Source organism: Porites lutea, chromosome 5 (assembly GCF_958299795.1).
Source record: "Porites lutea chromosome 5, jaPorLute2.1, whole genome shotgun sequence".
Classification (NCBI taxonomy): domain Eukaryota; kingdom Metazoa; phylum Cnidaria; class Anthozoa; order Scleractinia; family Poritidae; genus Porites; species Porites lutea.
The window spans coordinates 17008394-17030917 of NC_133205.1; the positions used below are offsets into that span (position 1 = coordinate 17008394).

The 22524-nt window shown below is 37.4% G+C and overlaps 1 protein-coding gene and 1 pseudogene across 1 annotated transcript in view; both read left to right on the forward strand.

Moving 5' to 3' along the window:
* The window catches only part of LOC140939006 (basigin-like), a 31465-nt gene that overhangs the window by 497 nt on the left and 8444 nt on the right, over window positions 1-22524 (forward strand). Inside the window, exons 2-3 of the mRNA XM_073388560.1 lie at window positions 8362-8577; window positions 10039-10188. Of these exons, the coding sequence (XP_073244661.1) occupies window positions 8362-8577; window positions 10039-10188 (366 nt within the window). The remainder of the gene's footprint in view (window positions 1-8361; window positions 8578-10038; window positions 10189-22524) is intronic.
* Window positions 3955-4824, forward strand: LOC140936611 (uncharacterized; annotated as a pseudogene).

Below are 22524 nucleotides of genomic sequence, written 5' to 3' on the forward strand. Positions count from 1 at the left end.
TAGTAATTGTAAAAGTTTCTCTTGAATAGTAGCCTGGATTGTTGAAAGCTTGGTTGTTTTCATTTCAAAATGCTTAAATACGCGTGACCAAATTCCTTCTTAGAGAAATGAAAACTCAGCTTAAGAGATGTTCTAGAGCAATGTTGCTTCGGAAGTTGTGCCAAAACATGTTTTATAAATATCCGTTTAATTTTAAGTCTGACATATTACAATATAAGCTCATATTTTTTTGGTTACGAATTCATGCTGAGCTAGCGAAACTCGAGCATAAGTTTTCGTATAAACAGGAAACTTCACACCTCAAATTCGAGATTTCTTATTTTAAGAAATAAATTTAAAACAAATCACAAAATAAGATTTTGTTCTCATAAATTAAAACTGCCTGTTTAAATTACAGAAAAGAGTTCTTATCCTATGATTTGTTTTAAAATTTTCTCGTAAAATAAGAAACGTTTTCTTAAATTGAGAGCTGATTTGGAGCAATCTCGAATTTAGAGTGTCACTTTAATTTTTGTCGTGTAATTTTATTGTCTTTGTGTGTTGTGGTGTCCATGACATGTGTTGGAGCAGGTAAAACTAAACAAGTGACCTTGACAAATCCCTGTCACAAGGAAGTGCATCAAGGGGTGTAAACGTGTTACACACATATTTCCATGTACCAATAGTTTGTGCAATAGCAGATGTCTCTCAATTGATCTGTGCTGTTCTTGTTGATGAGTTCTGACCCAAATCCCATGTTCATAAATAAATCTAAAATTTTTTCCTTTTAGCAAGGAAATTCCACAAAACTAATACATGTACGTAGTTTATGAATAGACATGGTACATACATGTACTGTATCACTAAATGGGCTTCAACTGAATCATCTTGTGTGTATAGGGGTGCCAAAGAGTCAAACAAGTTTTTTACATTGATAAAGCTTGTTTTTATGTGGAGGGTCACAAACTATATAATAGATGATACATGAAGTTTTAAGTAGGCTTTTCCAAACAAGTGTTAGTGCTATGGTTTGATACCAACATGTCTGTACATTTGTAATAACAACAAAAAAGACAAGTAACAAAACAAACAAGTAACAAGTAAGTAAGGAGTAACAAAACAAACCAAAAATGATGACCATTCATTTTTATTTACTTTGATTCAATGGTCAACATGTTTTGTTTATTTTCGTTTTTTGAACCATATTAGGTGCTGTTTTGTTCCCCACACACATAATATTAATGTATACCATTGAAATAAGACAAAACAATAATGGACAGTAGTGTACAGTTGCAGCTTTCTACTGATGAAGGGCAAAACATTGGTTCGTAACTTCTAGTGACAATTGTTAAATTAATAAGAATGTTAGTATACACCATAGTAAAAGAGGTTTGCAAAGCTGGGGTAAGTTTCACCTAGCTTTTGCTTACTGTGGTAACATACGATTACACTTACATTGATTTACTGAGCTAAATTAGCTGCTATTCATTAGGCTTTAGTTATGCCATTGTGGTATTTATATGGCAGGATTTTGTGTTATGTTGAAAATATTGTACATGTACAATTGAAAAATAACTTGAGTAAAATTTCAACTGGTTTGTTAGTCCTGATAACCTTTGGAAGGGATTCCATTGTACAGTTCAGCTAATTGTAGACTCCAGCTTGAATTTTTTGCCAGGAATACACTGTAGAACATGTACAGTGTATGTCTTTGCCAAATTTTGGTAATATTGTCATTTCTACACTGTATGTGTGTGTACATGCACATTTAGCCCAACAGACCAGGTGAATTCTTGCCTAAAAGTTCCATGTTACTTTCACCTTACCAACATTGATCATTGTCAAATGATGCAAGAAAAAAACCCTGTTGAAATAAACAATATTATTATTTTCTTTGTAATGTTTTTAGAGCAACCCTCAAAGTTAAAATTTTTGTTCAGTGGCCATTTGGCGATCAGCTCTTTGGGTTTAGTCGCCAAGGGAAATTTTTAGGCGCCAAATTATCTTAATGACTTAATATATCAAAATTGTCATTAACAAAAGCAGTTAGCAAGTTTAAATTAAAATGCAGCACTGTCATATAAATTACTCATTTATTGTGCAAGGCATTAGTTACTGATAGTCTGAGAATAAGGGTTGCAGATTTATCTCCTTGAATCAATACTGAAACGGAATTATAAAGACAATTACCATTTCCATTTGTCTTTAGGGCCTTCAATCCTTCCATATAATCCCCAGTTGGTATATGAGAGCAGAACTTAACTCATCCTCTGTTAATGTTTTCAAAATTTCCCAGTCGCAACTTTATAGGCGACCTATTTTTTTTCTGATATTTGTTTCGCATTTCTTTTGCGACTTTTGTTGATGATGAACTTGTTTCCCCAACTAACAAATATTTTTTCGGAGATTTAAAAGGTCGTTTTTAATATCGCTAGACATTGCGAAAGCCTGACAAAGGCAGGAGAGTATAGGAAGATTGACAAGTTTTCTAAATAAAATCATTGCTTTACAGAGATAACATTGCACACGTGAAAATTTTGCAACGAGTTGTACTGGGAAAATTTTTTTTCCCAATCAATTGAAAGGAACCCAAACAAAAATGCCGCCTACGAAATAATAAATTTTCTCTTTCCTTTATCATCGCTACAGGTGTTTAAAAAAACATTTTTTGCAACAACCATAAGCTGTCAGTTTTGCGATGTTTTGTTTCGCTTACAATTATTGCTTTTGTTTACAAAACCGCGATTCAACTCGCAGCACGGTTCACATGTTACGGTTATCACATAATGTTCTGTGTTGAATTTGCACCAATTTAGCTTTCCCTCTTAATGTTATTAGATTGTTTCAGTATTGATTCATAAATATTTATAATATGTAGTCCAGTTAAAAAACCACCGAACTTGGCTAGACAAGCATTCCTAAGATATCGAAGAAATCGTCACTGTCGACAAGCAAGGCGCTTCGATTGCGTGCCATCTGCCACATGTCAAAAGTTAAAATGTCACGTGCAAGGCAACAGACTGAAGGCTATTAGGCGAACGAATGCAAGTCAAGTTTCATTGATGTTCATTTTCAAAACGCTTAGCTCTGAGACTTTTTTAAGTTTTCAATTTAGCATGTTTTTCAACGGAAAAGTAAAAAAATAATGGCATTCAAATCAGCTAGAATAAATGTTCTTCATATTTCAGTAGAAGTGATTACCATTTCTGTTTCTATACGCCACAAGACGAACCTATTCTTCACGGTCGCCGGCTTGGCGACTATTCTCAAAATCAAGTCCCCAGTTCCAAAATTGTAGGCGCCATGGCGACTAAAATAGTCGCAACTTGGAGGGTTGTAGAGGCACTTTCAAACAGCAAAAATTCATTGTCTAGTTGTCGTGTGCCTCTGGCTGAACACCTTAAAACACCAAGCAAGGTCTGATCTCTATGTCTGCGGTAAGAACATACATGCAATTAATGCTTGTTACAGTGTATGCTACACAAAGTATATAAAATCAAATACATGTAGCTAAATGATAGACATGGAATTACGTATACACATATTGTGTCATAAAAATTGCTTGCAAAAAATTCTCTTCCAAACACTCCTAGGCATCCACCGATCCCTCATCCTTGCATTTTGGGTTCATTGTATATGTCATGTCGTTTTCATTATATTTTTTGTCGTGGTAATCATGATAACTTAAACACAGGAAGAACAAAACACTTACTATAGGCAGCACAAGATAAGATAATCATTTGAAATTAATATTATTTTAAAGAAAAAGATGCATATTACATTTTTTTAAATTGATTATCGTCTTCAGGCTGGGCTACATTTTATCCCTAAATTAATTAAAAGCTGGGATCTAAGTAGTTACTGTACGTTGTGACTCGTATATCGGTGAATGGCGGCAGCATGGCGAATTGGTGGTGAACATGAAAGTGAATTGAACCTATCATAACCACTTAATTCCCGAGTTAATTCATAGTGATGGATGCGAAAGGTTATCTGAATGTCAATGACTTACGGAAAATTTGGAAGGAAGAATTTTTGCCTAGTATTAAGCGTGAATTGAAAAGCGAACTCGAAGCACTCAGAACAAGCATTAACACCTTGATAGCATGTGTTGACGGGACAGAGAAATCTCAGTCCTTTAAATCAGAAAAGTATGAGTCTGTTCTAAAAACGCTCAAGTCATTGAACCAAACGACAACCACGCTGGGGAAAAAGGATGCTGAGATGACAAAGATCGCCGACAGCTTGGCCGAGCGAGCTAACCGTGTGGAGCAGGCAGTCTACAGAATTGATTGTGCAATCGACGAAGCCCAACAATATTCTTGAAGGGACTGTCTCGAAATAACGGGCATTCCAATACTGCCGGAGGAAAGTCCAAAGCAGCTTATCAAAGAGATTGGTACTTTAATCGATGTAAATGTTGAAGATGTTCACCTACAGCAGTTCACCGGCTTCCGGACACCAAGAATGTGAAGCATCGGTTGATTGTCAAGTTTGTACATAGAGATAAAAGAGAAGAAATGTACAAGAAATGCAGGAATCTAATTGGAAAGAATATTAACAATTTGCCGTCCGTACAAGCCGCAATGGGTCTCGCTGCTACAAGCAACAATAAAATCCACATCAATGAATCTCTCACAGGTTAGCACAAACAACTCTTTGGCCGTATCAATGACTTCAAGCGAAAGAACAATTATAAATACCTATGGACTGCAGTTGGGAAGATCATGCTGAAGGCTCATGATTCTTCAGAAACCAAATCTTTTGTTACACATGAGGAATTTGAAGACTACATCGAACAGATAAGCAATAACTTGTAATTCTTTTTTTCTTCCCTACACTTATGTGCCCTATAATTTTTTATTCTAACCTATAGACACATACGTGTTCAACCTCAATCATCCCCAAAATAGCCTGCAAGCTTTACCTTTTCATGTCCTGGATGACAGAGAATTTCATATTCTAGATGGATCCTGTCACTTGCAGATAGATAATTTAAAAGATTTAGATTTATATAATTTGCTACCCAACCCTGATAAATCTGATAATGCTGAACCTGATCATATATTAATTAATCCTCAATCTGATTACTATGATATTTCTAGTTTGGATAAGGTTCTAAGTAAACCAGGAGCGAAATCCTTCTCATTTCTTCATTGTAATATTAGAAGCCTATCAAAAAATATTGGCTTGCTTGAAGATATGCTGTATTCTTTAAGTGAACAGCCTGATGTATTAGGAGTTTCTGAAACCAGGCTAAATGCAAATACCACTTTTAATACTGAGTTGATTAACTATAACATCTACCAAGCTGATTCTCCCACCCCAGCGGGAGGGGTTGCTCTTTATGTCAGTAAAGCTTTAACATCATTTCCAAGGTCAGATATAACTTTGGATATGCCCCTTGTGGAATCTGTTTGGGTTGAAATAACTACTCCCAAAAACCAAAAACCCTTCTTGGTTGGCTGTATCTACAAACATCCAGGTGCGAATATTGATGAATTTAATGGGAAACTTGATGAAACAATGAAGCTATTTAACCCAAACAAGTACCAATTGTATATCCTTGGCGTCTTGGAAATTGATTGGTATGCTAGTTAAGCGCAACTCATAGGGACAAACCCCCACCTCGAAAATTGAACGTAATAATAGAGCTTACACTAATAAGGCTGAGATTGCGGATCAATTTAATAAGTATTTGGTCAAAGTGGGTCAAAACCTGGCCAAAAGAATTGAAAATTGTGATGGAAGTCTGACCCAATTCATAAGATAGACTCCAGTAGCCAGCTTTGTTATGTCCTGTGTTACTGAAACCCAAGTATGTTTACTATTTAAAGGTTTAAATGATCATAAGTCATCCTTAGATATTCCTAATAAATTAATTAAAATAGCTGCCCAGCTATTGTCAATACCTTTAACATATATCTATAACCAGTCTATTGAAACTGGAATTGTTCCTGATATTTTAAAAGTCTCACAAATTTCCTCAGTGTATAAGGGTGGTGATGCTACAGACCCTAGCAACTATCGGCCCATAGCAACTCTCTCACCTTTTAGTAAAGTGCTCGAGTGTCTAGTCTTTAATCAGTTATATTCATTCATAGATAAACATCAAATCTTGTACAAATATCAGTTTGGATTTAGGAAAGGATATTCCACTGAACAAGCTATTCTTGAAATTACTGACAATCTGAAGCTAGCTACTGACAAAGGTCAAATAACATGTGTTTATTTCTCGACCTATCAAAGGCATTTGACACAGTAAATCATAAGATACTGCTCTCTAAACTATATCTTTATGGAATTCGGGGTACACCACATAATTGGTTTGAACGTTATTTGCACAATCGAAGACAATATGTTAAAATTGACTCTACTAAATCTAGCTATGAAAATATTACCTGCTGTTTACTCCAAGGCTCGACTCTAGGTCCTCTTTTATTTTTGCTTTATGTGAACGACTTACATGTACTAAACTGTGGCGACAAACTTTTGGTGCGGAGCTTTGCTGATGACACCAATTTATTTTACTCTAGCAACAACTTAAAACAGCTTGAATCTGTAATGAATTAAGAGCTTAAACAAATTTATAACTACTGTGCTCTTATCTTTTAACACTGCAAAGACCAATTACATGGCAACCAAAGATACAACATGTAAATAATAAATTAGCTAAAAATTTAGGAATCCTTTCAAAACTAAGATATTACATAGATCTGAATATACTGAAACAAATTTATTATGCTTTAATATATCCGTATTTGAGTTACGGTATTCTTGCTTGGGGCTGTGCCAGCAAAATCAGATTAGATTGTCTTCGTATTAAGCATAACAAATGTCCTGACTCCAGCATCGTGTATACACAATCATAATACAAGATTTGTCAGTAATCTGAACTATTTTAGGCCAAGAGTATCCACCAACTTAGGTAAGACGTCCTTCAAATTCTCCGCTCCAAAAATCTGGGAGACTGTACCACCTGGTCTGAAGTGTCTGCCACATCATAAATTTAAGAAAGAATGGAAGTCCTGTCTTCTAACCAACCAAATCTGACCTTGCTTATATGTTCTATCACTGATTTTATTTGAGATTTTATTCCTCTCTTTACTGCTGCCAATTATTTCAATATGACAGTGTCCAACAAGAAAGCCCTTGCTACTTTGGACACCGTACACAAATGAACTTAATGTCTTTTAGTTAATTATTATTTGTCAGCTACTTTATTTTCCTACCTACGTACACTTATGTAAATATCTTATATAGTGTGAATAAAGAATTGAATTGAATTGAATTGAATAGAATCATTGGATTAGTGTGTACAGGCTTACTCTTAAACACAAACAAATAAATAAAGTAAATTTTTTTTGTTATTCAATTTTGTAGTGAGTGAAACCAGCGTGCAAAGAAAGTCATGTCCAATAGCCCGGGGCTAGTGGATTTTACTATCGGGCTACAGCTGTAGTGCATTCTGTTAATAACTTGCCCGCCTGGCAAGTGAAATTTTTTAGGAATTCTAATCACAAAAGAGCTCATCATTGGGTTAGTTAAAATGACTTTTGGGCCAGTACATGCTAACTACGGTTTACAGTACAGCTTGCCCAAATGGCATATAATTGACTTTCTTTGCACCCTGTAAGCAAAAGATTCTTTTGTTTCCAATCCAAGAACCAATGCGCTTCTGGTTCGCAGATTAATATCAATAGGTGAGGTCAGCGTGAGTATCACTACAGCTGTACATGTATATCAAGCTTCTTTGGTCTTAACATTCTCAAGAGAGCCACAAAAAGAAACACTACAGTTGACTCTCGATAACTTGAACCCGGCTATCTCAAATCAAAAACGATTTCCCCTGGATTTCCTTCACACATTTACTGTAATTTTACCCTTGGTAACTTGAACCATCAATTACTCGAACCTCCCATTAACATCATTTGCATATAATTTTACCCTCGGTCACTCGATCTATGTTTTAAGCATGTAACAAGTCAACAAAAAAACAGTACTGAAGTCTGAAACATTATTGAATATTATACCTCTTACTACCCTTGAAGTGAAGTGTACAATGTACAAGATACTTGCATTCTTTCCCCACCCATTTGCTTATTTCCTTATTTTTGGTTATTTGCTTCAAACTCCTGATAACTCAAACTTTTTTCGATTTCCCTAGAAGGTTCGAGTTATCGTGAGGCAACTGTACTGTACTGTTTGATAATTCATAATAAGTACAAGGCTTGACTAACATTTTGTATCATACATCTGGCTTTTATTGTAAGCCAATGTACAATGTACCTGTTTGGTGTATAAGAATTACATGTACATGTTTTGATTATTTTACTTTTACATGATGTAATTATTGTAAATATACTTTGTTTTCCTTTGCAGATTCATTTGGAATTCAAGAACCCTTCCCTGCAAACATCTACCCTATTGAGGGGACTGAAACTGAAGTTACTTGTGTGGCTTTTGATACATCAGGAGATAAAACTCCTGAAAGGATACAGTTTATGAGGAAAGATAATTTTGCACGCTACGCAAATATAACAGCAAGTGAAAACATTAAATTTACACAAAGAACAGAAGATGCAGAACCTCCAGCAAGTGAGTTGTTTCTTTTTGGACATTCCTAAACATGCCGCCATGTACATGTACATTTATGCTCAGTTGCTATGGTTCAAGATATGACATCCACCTCCCCCCCCCCCCCCCCGTACCACGGTGGGGGTATGAATTTGCATGTACATCCGAGAGTTACATGTAACTCGTGGATACACATCCTTGAGTTGTTCTAGGCACTGCAATATTGACTCTTTTGCTCACTCACTCACTCACTCAGCCAGTCACTTGGAGAGCATCTCCAAATTTCAGAAAGCATTACTGGTAAGATATAGTTGATCCAGTATATAACAGCCCTGTATTAAGCGGCCACCCTCTATAAAGCAGCCAGTTTTCAAAGTCCCAATTTTTCGCTCGTTAACAACCACTGTATGTTTAATGAGAAAAAGAGAGAATATTTTCCTTTTCATTGCACCATTTATTTTCTTTGCGTGATCAGTTTGAGTTGCTGGTTTTAGATAGACATAGGTGAAACGTGATTCTTGTGAAGAACTTTGTTGCCTAGCACATGACTGAAAGTTTGCTCAAATATAATTTTACCAATCTTGACGTGTCAAGTCTGCATGTTGTTACATTATACTTGGCTTGTGTCGCAGATGCTCTAAATCTTCTGTTCAGACTATACAAATAGTTAAGACGAGTGGGTGAGCCTGCTGCAACGTAGGCTACACTATACAAGCAGTTCTTGATATGTAGTTCTTAGTCTGCTCGGAGTGTAGTGATGAGAATGCAAGAATGAGCTTCTGGAAGAATAAGTTACATGTACTTCTTTGATTTGTTTTTTTGCCTCCGTTTCGATAAGATCATTTCAAAGCATTTACTTTGGCATTTCCTCACTCGTATTCTAGTGCAAATGTCACCGTTTTTCAGCAGACTTAAGTCAAGATGTTGGATCAGTTTAAGATTTTAAGAGTATGTTCGAGAGATGCCTTAGATGTAAAATTGAAAAATAATGTATGGAAGCTTGTTGCAAAGTTAATTGGGATTACATATAAAAGTAGGATGCCAAGCGATTTTACAAACAAAACCTTTCACGTCACCAAATTTAGTTCGATTAATCGCGCCTAAAGTCCCTCATGAAAAGTTCCTTAGAATGAGCGACTATCAAGCTTCTTCAACCTCGAGAATTTGTTTTGTTTTGTTTTTTACGACAATGCACCACAAAGCAAAGCTATCACAGTGAAGAACAAATTAAGAAAAATCTTTTTCTTTCTGACGTGTCGAAGCTGACACAGACACTTGTCAGTGCTGACACGTATCCTCGTCCGAGCTGATGTGTCGATTGCGTCAGTTTCGCGTTTGCTTTGTGCGCTTAGTTCTGGCCTGTACTGTACCACCAACATAAACATTACAAACACATCCTACCCTACTATGTAGGAAATCTATGATTTGTAGTGTACAGTTGCATAGTAATTGTTGTAACACTTAAAACCCTTTGTCCTTTAGGCGAAAAGCTCTTTGTAACTATGACCATAAAGAATGTTACACTGAGTGATGACAGTTCGTATGGTCTACTGGGAAGGTACGAGTGTCATGCTTTTGCAAAAGGAGACCCTTTAGAGAAGAAACATGGATTTAGTGTCAATGTCATTTCAAGTAAGTACCTCTACATTGTACAATTATCTTGTTTTAGGAACATGATTTTGTGTATCATCATTTTATATTGTGCATTGTTCATTGTTTATTGTAAACAAGAACGCGCTTACAGCGGCATTCAGGTCTCGCCTGCTAAGAGATTAGATAGAAAAATGAGGAGGCAATTAATTCTACAAGAAACATGGTAATAAATAATAATGAACTTTATTTAAGGTATTAGATCTGCTATAAACCCTTCCATTTGCAAAAATTATTTCTCAAATGATTAAGAACTTTGCAAAATAAAAATTACACAGGCTTATCAAGCGAGAGCTGAGCTTTCAGAAAATTGATACATGTATGCGAGGTGTCAATTTTCACGCCTAAGGTGTTATTTCCGATTTATATCGCAGGCTCAAAAATTCAGTAATTCTGTATTTTTGGCTTTCTCTTGACAGCTAGGAATAACAAGAAAATCAGGACTGACTTATACTTAGTTTGTTCATTTACCTTTAAATTCCCGGCAGTAGCCAGTAAATCTTTCCTAAGATATGCGACCCTATTTGGGAAAAGCTGGCTTAATGAAAATTGCGTGGAGCCGTTTTTTATCGCAACGCATTTGGAAATGTTGGAATGCATTGGCGAACATTCTTAATGCATTTGAAAGTGTTGGCAATGTTCTCCAGCGGAACTAAGAAATGTTCAGTATTGTTTCAAAATCATTTCAAAACATTCGGAAAACGTTTTCGAATGTTGAAAATGCATTAAATGGAACATCATTAATTCGGAACATCATTAATTCGTTGCAACGGGAAACATTCACCAAACGTTCTAACATTGTCAACAACTGAGTTGCAAAAACTCCAAACTGTCAGGCATCTCCTCGCTCCATCATTTGACAATTTAGATCCACGGTCATAAGTAAAGTGATAAAACATTTAAAACTTCACAGCGTGAGAAATGTTTGATCCGAGGAATTAATAATTTGTTCCATTTTCAGTTTGCAAGTCTGTGTTATTAAAGAGGGCAAAGAAGAGGGGAATTAGATTTGAAAGCACTCGTTGTCGAAAGTGTTATAGGTCTGAATTTATTTTATGCTGTTCTTTCAGTGTTACGGCGGTGTGCGTGCTCGTGACTACTTTGTTTGATAGCTCCCTATAAAATTAACAGATATCAGATGCTTGGTATGGTCGCTGAATTTAAATACTAAAATATACCAAATTTCTACCGGGGCAGTTGTACTATTTACCGACTTTTCCTTCCTCCCGTGTTTCCCGTTTTTTTTTATGCTCGGGGATTCTCCAAAAAGTCAACCAGTTCAGTTTCGGAACGCCCTGGCAAACGCTAGACATTGTAGCCCGTAAAAGCGAAAACCTGAAAACGTGACATTCTTCACAAAAAATTCATGGTTTTTATCTGTACCAGTCAGCTGTCACAAAGATGTCAAAATTTATAATCACGAATATTTTCAGATCAAAGCTTGTTGCGTGACACTACCGTCATCATGGCAAATTTAATCCAATCAGAAGCCAGCTGGAAACTGTCCTCGACTTCTGATTGGTTAATGTTTACATGGAAGAATGTGAATTAATTAAAAGCGGTCACACTTTTGGGCTCCTTGCTGTAAACCTTTTTTCCCCTTTCGAGTCGGCCGGAAGCATAGCCCAATGTGCTTTATGTGCTTTATACATTGTTGTAATCTCGAGTTCAGTCTTTTTGTCACAACAAAATGCAATGAATTGCTTGAATAATCTTTGAGAAACCGTTTAATAGGTAATGCTTTAAAAAAAGATTTATTTCAGAATGGGATTTATGTAGCTATAAATAAAGGCGACCCAAACATGTCGCACGCTGCTAATAATTTTGTTGTTCAATCTTTCACTGATAACGTTTTCCTTGAGAAATTAGCTGGATTTCCTGAAAATTAGATTAGATTAGGGTTTAATAAGCACTCATTTTAGGGCTAGGGGTTAAGCGCTGTTTTAGGGTTAAACACTTATTTACAACGGTTAGCGTTCAGGTAATGTTTTCCATATTACTGTTTTCGATTTTTATGGTGTTTTTTTTTTCGATGATTCTTCAATGGACTGCATGGCTTTCATGGTTCGCTGGCTCGCATTTTATACACACACATTTTGAAAGGGATGTGAGAATTAACCGAGTGCAAGCAGTCTAGCACGCTGCTGACAAAGGTACAAAAGGGCAAATAATTGGCAACCCCAAAATTCTGTTAGCCAGCTAGGTACAAAAAGAAATGCACGACCTCAACAGTCAGCCTTACAGTTTTAAGAAACTTCTCAAAAACTTCTCTCCTTTATTTCCATATTTGAAAGTCCAATAAAGTAATTTCATGCTTTTCTCAATTACCTCTTGACATGTTACAACCTGAAACAACATTAAGCACATGCAATGTCACAAAGATCAAAGTTCTATGCAAATTGATTTGAACCGATCGAGAACAAAGAGTAAAAGCCTTTGTTTTCCATTGCGAATTCATGTCGTTATTCCCGTTGATATTACTGTTGTATGGAGGTATCATTACTAGTCAGGTCTCTTAGGGTCAGGATCGTTACAGAGTTGACAAAAGCACCAAACTTTGCACAGCGATAGCTTATTGCAGTACCATGAATATTAGAGGGGGTGCCCACTGCAAATATGCCACTGAAGCGTGCTAAACAGGATTTAATTATTGTAAATTTCACCTGCTGGGGTCCCTGTGGTGTTTTGATTGAAAATTGTTATTTAATACCTTAAATCACTCTAAATTCTATTCTCAGGTTGTAAACAACAATTTCACTCGAACATCTGGCATTCCCATCCATTTTTGCTTATTGATTGTATAATTAAGTTGATTATTACTGTGCCCTTAAAGCAAGTCCACAGTCCGCCCACATTTTCATAAGTCATTTCTAAGATGGCCTCGTCTTTGCTTCATAACTTGCAAGTAATCAGCTTCTGGGGTCTCTTCTCCTTTTCTAATGTATTTCAATTAGAGGAGGCCTTATTGTGTGGCTTAAGCCTTATTTATCAAGTATTACTTGTCATTACATGTCACTTTAAGCTGAAGAAAGCAAACAAAATTTCAGAAAAAAGAAATTGTCAAAGAGTCTGTTGTATCACATATTATCAGGGATTTATGACAGCTATTCATGAAGAGCAAATAACGAAATGACAGAACCCAAAATAGTTCTTTCCTAGGGAGGTAATTAATTTTTCAGCTTAACATAGGCCTGGATGCCTTTCAGTCTCTCTTTATCCAGTTATCTGCTGGACGCAAGTGCATGTTTTGACAGAGAAGCAAGCACCGTGGCACAAGTCATATCATTTACAATTTCCGCAGTTTGTCTAAGCTTTACAAAGCAAAAACAAACAAAAAAAGAATCTGGTCTCATAAACGAAAAAAAGAAACAAGTTAGCCCAAGCTTCAAAAATCAGCACAGTTTATCATGAAGCCTCTACATTTGGCACTGAAGCACTCATGTCCAAAAATAATGACAGCTTATCAAGTCGTAAAAGTGAGACTCAAGTGGTACAAGATTGACTCAAATGATAAATGGTGAATAGTTTAACTGCTGAAACTGTAGAAAGGGGGCCGGGCTAACTTTTAGGGCCTATTTACATGGAGGAGGGGGACCCCAGGTAGGAATGGTAACCCACTTAGGTGGGGTAACCCGCCTGTCCATATGACCTCTCATTTTAATTTGATCACGTTTACATGATAGGTGGGGTCACCCTTCAAGGTGGGTAGCCCGGTCTGCCACACCAGGTAACCCTCTCAGCTGAGGTCAGATTTTGCCATGTCAACGTTTCAAGGTGAGGAAACCCAGGCTAGTCGGGGTCGGATTCGAGATACATCAAATTCGCGCAAAATTCACTTAGGCGCTGGGTGGCTTCACATAATTATTAAAGGTAACAATAGAAAGCCACAACACTGAAGGTTGCAGCAAGAGCAGCAATTGAGCGTAGACGTGGTTTGCCAGCATTTTTCTTGTTTACATGGTTAGCGACCATTCATATAATCTTGAGAAACTGCACCCCAGGATGGCGAGGTTGTAAGATTGCATGTAAAGGAGGGTTATTTTTTTACCCCACCTAAGCAGGTTACCTCACCTACCTGGGGTCCCCCACCTTTATGTTAACAGGCCTAAAGTCTCAGGAACCGTGAAACTGGTAATAAACGGTATACCTAACCCGGGACTAGCTGTGATACTACCGGCCATCTTCAAGAACGTCAGCATAGCAGCCAAAGAAGCCATTATATCGATTGCGGTTGTTTCATGCGTCTTGTTTTGTAACTTTTTCTGCGTTCGTTTTTGTCACCATCTCTAAATATCAATCATGTTCAAAACACCCCTACTAACAAAATATTTCGTAAAGCTCTTTAGAATGATATTCAGCAATAAAAACAAGGTGTGACCAGGAGCCGATTTCTAGGCTACTGGTGTGGCAACATAGGCATAAGTGAATGCAAAGTTTTGCAGTATGTAATCTGTCAAAAATCTGTTTGAGTGTTCAAAGTTGGGGCTGATGGGCTTCTTTATCATGACCACTCCATTATTATAAGGGACCAGGCCACAATTATTGTTGACCCTTGCTTTTTTGGTATTTTATGTAATTTTCCACAGCATTATTTTGTGTAAAGTTGGTAACTGAATTGCTCTTGAGGAATTTATGATCGTACGATTTCGTAACCACGGGGTATTCGCCTAATTGCATCAAAGAAATTACATTCATTTTCATAAATGATGCATCATTGGTTGGCTAAAAAAGGCCTTGTTCCTGTAAATTTCAGCTCTTCTGAAGTTAGTTTGTTTGTAAATTGTAACGCACGCGACGACCTTCCTTTTTTTTGAAAGATCGTATAGACCTACCATTAACACTCTGGTCCAAGGGCTCTGAAGTGAATGAGCCGCTTACAGGTGTATAGGCATGCAGGGACCTCATACACTTCTTTTTAAATGCAAATGTGCAAAAAATAAGGAGTGTTAAAAATTCCTGGAGAGGCATGTTTTACAACCTCGTCCCCAGGGCTTAATAAAAAGGTAGAAAAAGGTAAAGCGACCATATTTTACGTCAATAACTCGTGACAGTAATAATAAGTAATAAACTTGAGGTCGACGGTGCGCTCCTTTTACCCCCCTCTCTCCATTAATTCTCCGTTTTAAAGGTATTTAAAGCTAGTCAAAGCAACACAGAAAAAAGAGAAGTTGAAATAAGGAGGTGTTGACACCGGGCTCGAACTCGGGACCTCTCGCCCCGAAGGCTGCGCACTAACCAACTGTGCCACCCTTGCTCCTCCTTTCCCCCGAGTGAGGACGAGGTTGACATGTTTTAATCATTATCTCAAGGACAGGGTTACCAACGAAGCAAATTATAATCTAATCTTAGCTGCACAATTACAAAGTGGGCGCGTTGTCAGTTACGGTTCATGAGGTCGTTCATGTGGCATGTCAAACTTTAACGATTCTATCGTTTAGGATGTGATACATTTGAGTTTTATGTTATTGTATGACATCTTTGAAAGCTGGCTTTGTGATCTGTTTAAATTGATATGTAATGATATTATCACTGGCAAGTCTTAGCAGTGACACTGATAGCCGCACAGTCCGCACAATGAACATGGCCACACTTACCGTGTGGAGACTGGGCACTAGTCAGTATTATGTACATGTAAAACTATTTTGAATAGTGTAACAACAACTAAACATTACCAAATTAAAAACTTAAAAATTTGCAACAAATGTTTTCTAGCCAAATCAAACAAGAAGAGTACTCACCACAGGGCACCCAATCTGCTATTATAGGTGAAAGTTAACCCCCCCTTTTATCTGTAATTAGGACCATTTGTAACGGGCACCCCCTCCAGTATTAATCGGTAGGTGCTAAGGAAGCTCTGTGCCAAATTTGACACTTTTGTCACGTCTGTAACGATCCGGCCTATATTTTGCACTAAGAGACCTGACTATACTGTTCCTGAAAAAAAGTTGTATTTTCAAAGAATGCTCTCTAATCATCAGTGGCTTTAATCAATGATAATTTTTCGCAACCTGGGTTGAACTTCAGGAACTAATTTTATCATTAAAAAAAAAACGTTTGGAAGCATTGCCAATGCATTGAACAACGTTGGAAAAACATTCTAAAACGTTGAAAAAACATTTTTTGAAGGAAAACGTTGTAAATGCATTGAGAATCATTGGAATCCGTTTCAATGCGTTGTAACGCATTCAAAATGCGTTGAAATGCATTTCAACCCAAATTTCATTAAGCCCGGTTTTCCCAAATAGGGTCACATATACAGGTACATGTACAATCCAATCAGTGTCACATCAAACAATAAGAACAGCAGTTTACTAGTAAGAATTCAAGATGGTGACAGAGAAAACAGTGCAGCGCGACCAAAATTAAGGGCGAATTAAGGGCAATTTTGTCGCTGTGTTGGACCGCAAATCGATGTAAAAAGATGAGGATTTATAATAGTGCGCTGAAACTTGCCAGGTTTATTCACATGATGTAAAGGAAAAATGCATTGAATTCCTGGCAATTCCCGGAATATTTTGGAATTTTTGTGACGGCCTGAAGTTACAGGACATTACAAAAAAATTCCATCTCTACAGCTGTAGCACAGAAAGTGGCGAGAAAATACAAAAATCTTTGTTTGAACTCGTTGTGTGACGTGCTCTCAATATGGCATTGTAAACATTGTTTTAGCCTTAGTAACGTGCTAATTTGCATAACAGATCATTAGACTGCGGCCTTATCTGTCATCGTCCTTACGAGGATCATATATCTGATGTGTCTGTAGAAGGCTTTTTACAGCCATAGAAATTATTTAGAAATATCAAAACAGTCGTAGTTAATTTGAGGAAGCCGAATGTAACCGAATTTTGCTATAATTTCCCCTGACTTACCTGAAACTCATAACGCGTTATCACGTGTCGGGTTGTGAAAGTTGCAACATTTCTGTCAAGTATCGCGTCAGATTTCAGCCCTGTGATCATAAATATTTCCAAAAAAGTGCTCGTAGATACCAACTTTGGCCTTTGTTTTCTCATCATATATTTAATGAAAATGCTTCATTTTTGGAATTGAGTTCAGGTTAAGAGTACGTTTCAAATAAGTGATTTTATAAGCATGATCATTTTTTGACTTTATAGCAGTTCTAATAGTCTCATGTCTTATAGCTCAGGCACCACGCCTCATCAATTGGGGAGACTGATTCACTCGCTAAAGGTTTTTGTACTTACTACTAACTGTCTTTATCGACGTCGATACTTGTTATTTGTTTCTGAATTGATTTAGAACGTGTGTTAGCGACGACCAAAAATACCTCTCCTGTAGCAGGCTATATGCATGTATAAATACACAAAAATTCAAGGGCCTCGATTCCAGAGAAATTACATCATTGCCAGACATCGAAAAAGTGATTTACATGGCACGTCATTTCAATCCTCGCCAAAAATGAATCGCATGTTCATCACAAGACTCATTTGCATACAGTGAAAGTTTACAACACCCGATTATCTCAATTTTGCTAGTTAAGATTCTTATTTTTTTTCAACCACTCAGTAGTGTTCACTTGCTCCAAAGTAATCAACACTTTCAAGCGATAGAATTCGTGGACCAACACGTTTCGGAAAAGCTCTAAAATTTTTTTTTTAGTCCCAGTTTCCTCAGTCTCCACAAGGAACGCCTGGCACAATGGCCTGCTTTTTGTGACCCCAAAAACGGACCAAAAATTCCTGGGGGTAGGGGGGGGGATACTTCCAGAAAAATTGGGTGCGGTGTGCAGCACGCTTCCTGAAACCCTTACCCTACATGTATTTCAGACCAAAATCTGTGATTTTCCCTGCCCTATTTCAGACCTGATCAAAAATTTGATACCGTATTTCAGACCTGGAGCCTGGCATGTGACTGGAGCCCATGACAAGCTGTTACGGCACATACACTGTAGTCGGTATAAACATTAAAAGGGAAATGGTCTTATCACCAAATGATGAAGAAGTAGCTAATTCTTCCAAAAAACATACTCAATTCAAGACTAGAAGGCACAAACCATACCCTGTTTCAGACCAAAATGGTCGAAATTGATACCCCATTTCAAACCAAAAAAAAAAAAAACCTTTTGGCACGGCACATACCTATACAGCCTACAGGTTGTATATAAGGGACTACCTCCCCCCCCCCACCACCAGGGCGAAAAAAATTATTAGTCTTGCTGCTTATGCAAGTGAGGCTAATAATAGCGGAGCTCTCATGCGTGCAAAGCATGCGCAGCAGAGCACCATTGGTAACAAAATTTGGTAGACTATCCATCAGAGAAAATTTGGTTATGACATAGCGTACGCCGCCTGCCCACCTGTACACACACTTCATGTAAGCTGATGTCAAGTGTCGCAATAGATCTTGCACAACTTGACACTACCTTGTCAGTTATGTTACCCATCTGTACATGTATGAGTATGATTAGATTGGCAGCTCTCAAAATCAGACATCCACTGACAATTATCACATGACCATCTAATGGACTCAGATGAAAGACCAATCATTTTGCCCCTACATTTAAACTGATATAATATGTCGCACCTACCAATTCAACATAAAAACAAAACTATATGTGCCAGCCAGATTAAGGTCAATTGACAGCTGTCAAAATGGGACATGCGCACTATCAGAAAACTAATAATGTGGGCTCAGGTCCGCTCAGGTACACGATCTGGCATTTCTTCCCCACTGCAAGCCGGACTGCCGGACTGAAATGTCTTACTCACACTTGAAGTCGACTGTCTGTCAATAGGAATATTTGCCATTCTAATGAAGGTTAATTGACAGCTGCCAAACCAGAGCATCCCCTGATCATCATCACCTGACTTTATCCTGGGCTCATTTTTCTACCCACTGAGGTCACATATTTTTTTGAAGTTTTCCGCTGATATTTTATTTGATCACAGGCTCAATTCTTTATTTTGAACGAAGCCCCCATAGCTTAGAAGATCTATCCATCCTTGAAAATTTGGCAATCACATGATGGTACACCGACTGCCCGACCTTCCGCCTGTCCGCACCACAGGCATACCAATGTTTAATTTCACACTTTCTAGCTAGTTTGGCAGCATGCAACCTGATGGCTCAAGTTCAATTTTTTTAAAATGCATGTGCAGGGTTTGAGCCAGGCGGCGCCACTGCACCAATCCCGCGCTGCAACTGAAATTGTCCCTTAAAATTTAGGGAAACAACTCGAAAGGAAGCACACAGGAAGAGATTTAGTTCAGTACAGAAATTGCAAGCTAACACGGAACATGGAAAGTATATTTTATCGCACGTTTAAAGTTCATTCTAAAGTCACGTTTCAGTGACGCTCTACTTAACATGTGTGTCTCATGCTCAACCAAGCGTGGTGAACTCACCTGGCAATCTTTAACATGTCACATCAAAAACGTGTTCGAACATTAGAAAGCTTTTTCGCTCCAAATCGAAGCCAGAGTGAATCAGAGAAAAATGATACAGAAGGAGAACAGTGTATTAATCAGGAAGAAACAGATGAGGATCGAAGGAAACCAAAAAAAATCACGAACTTTCCAGCAAACTTGGTTGTGAGATCACACTTGGTTGCGGTATGAAAAGAAGGCAATGTTCTGCTTTTTTTGTCGGAAATCTAAGAAGACAAACCCTGTTGCATCGGCAGAACGGTGTACAAGTTTTAAGACCTCAACTCTGCAATGACAAAGACTGTAAAGAACATGAGGATGCTGTTAATGAAGAAGCTATGAGGGATACGTTCAGCAACACACAGCACCGTGTTTTTAGAGCACAATCGCAAGCCATCCTCACAGCAATGAGAGCCGTCTACTGGCTGGCCAAGGAGGATATAGCAACAGTCAAGTACGACTCACTGCTCATTTTTCTGGATGAAGTTGGCCTCGAAAGTGTTAAGAATCTTTGAGTGGGAGGAAATGTTACCCATCGATCTCATCAAAGTGCTGAAGGTATGCAAAATGCTATTGCTACTGTTCTGAAGTCTAACATTGAGAAACTACAGTAGAAGCCAGCCCATTCTTTTCTCTGTTAATCGATGAATCAATGGATGTCAGTAATAATGAAAATCTTGTTGTTTATGTTAAGTTATTGAATGAATTTAAACCAGAACTGCACTTTTTAGAAAACGTCAATGTTCAGAATGGAAAGGCCGAAACTATTACAACTGCTGTTAACTTGCTAATGGAAAGGAGAAACTTGCACACAATGGCAGGATTCGGCAGCGATGGAGCAAGTGTCATGACAGGAAAAAACAATGAAGTTTCAAAATGAATGAAGGACAATAGTCCATTTCTTGTGTCTATCCACTGCATGGCTCACAGGCTTGCGCTTTGCACAAGCCAAGCGGCTAATGGTACTCCTTATTTGGCAAAATTCAAAGAGATCCTTATTGCTCTGTACCGCCATTTTGACCAGTCTGCCCTCCAGTCACAGTCACTGGCAGAATTTTAGAAGATCTTTGAACATCCTGAGCTAAAACTCAAGAAACTGTTTGATACACTGTATCAGGTTGTTTTCATTCTATAGTACTCTGGAGACACTGTACCGCACCTGGCAGTCTCTTGTGGCCTACATGGAATCTCAATCCAATAGTGATGATAAAGCCTGAAGGAGTTCAATGTCGTTGCCACCTTCTGCATGATGGTGGATGTGATTCCTATTCTCACATTCATGAGCCTTGCTTTTCAAAAGGAACATGTAGAGCCTGCTTCAGTTCAGACACTGGTGAAATCAACAGTTACTACTACTCAAATAACCGCTCTTAAGAGTAACAACGGCAAATTCTTGTCCGAGATTTTGCCATCGCAAGATGATGTTTCAGAAGTTAAATGGAGAGAGAATAATTGTTATGGTGATTTTTGTTCTTAACTTGCCCGACGGGCAAGTGTTTTTTATATTTTTGCAAATTCAAATTATAGAAGGATTGTAATCAATCCTGCTAATCAAAAAGGGTTTGGGGGCTAGATGAAATGACTTTTGGGCTAGTACATGCTAACTACAGCTTGCCCGAATGGCAAGCTGTAAAACTGACTTTCTTTGCACCCTGCTTAGGGCAAAAATTAATGCTGGGTTAGGGGAGGGGTAGGTACGCAGTTTCCCCGAAACCTAAATTAATCCGGAGGTTCAATTGTAGTGACCGGTGCAAGGTAGACTGTACGTTGATGTTTTGTACAATAATAATTGTTATCATGTTTGAAAGTGTTTTGGTAACAATCCATCAATCGTAAACAAATTCAGTTATCCATAATGATTGCAAGAGATCAGTTTCTTACATTGTTGGAAGGATAGATTTCTTATAATCTCTAGTAGCCTTTTTTTTCCTTTTCTCAATAGTCATAATTTTAGTATTTTCTTTCACTGTCTAATAAATTGTAAGAAATTAGTAATCTGTAATTTAAGTGATTGTTACAGTGTATGTTAAAACTTGTCTTCAGGTTCTTCATACTGTAAAATTAATTATGATTACCATCCAAGGTAAAAATTACATTAATTAATTGTGGCTACTAAAATTCGCCATTAGTGAGTCATTTGTTGTGATTTTTACACTGTACATGTATGTACAGTATTGCAGTTATACATGTACCAATATCAAAGGGTTGCAAAAAGTGGGATTATCAGTTTGCTTGCTTGTCTGTTACAATTATTTAACTATCATTCTATTGATGTAAGTACATGTACATGTAAGAAACTACAGTTAGAACCGCCATAACTCAAACTCTGAAGGAAAACGAAAAACAGGTCAAGTTAGCAGGGGTTTTTCAGGGCTGAGATTATGAAAGTGTACGGATTTCTTTAGTTGAAGGGCATATGAAGGAGTAGGGAAGTCTATCATTTTGGTCTGTAACAAAGCCAAAAGGGCCAACAGATGCATTTTACATTAATGGCTGTGAAAAAGTTGAGAAAATGTTCTGGTTTTGTAAGTTATTCATATTTTTTAAAAAGACAGTGCATAAATTTACAAAGTTGTAAATTACATGGAGGTACATGTATGTGAAAGGGGCATAAGGAATAGAAAAGGGGTACATGAAACTTTTCTGTCAAAAGTGGTATACATTGTACAAATGGTGAGGGGTCAGAGTACCTCAGGGCACGGCCTCCCCATATAAAACTTTGTTTGGTAAACCCCTGCCCCTGGGATGTTTCGAAAATGAAGTTACATGCACATGGAAAATACAGAATCTTGAGACTGATGCATGAATTTGAAAAGCCAAGGAAAGGCAAAATTTAATATTATAAGTCTTCTAGTTGGTAGAATAATAACAATTTAATTGTTTTTAATTTTACTTGTAATATTTTTTATCATGTTTTTTTTTTATTGTTTTA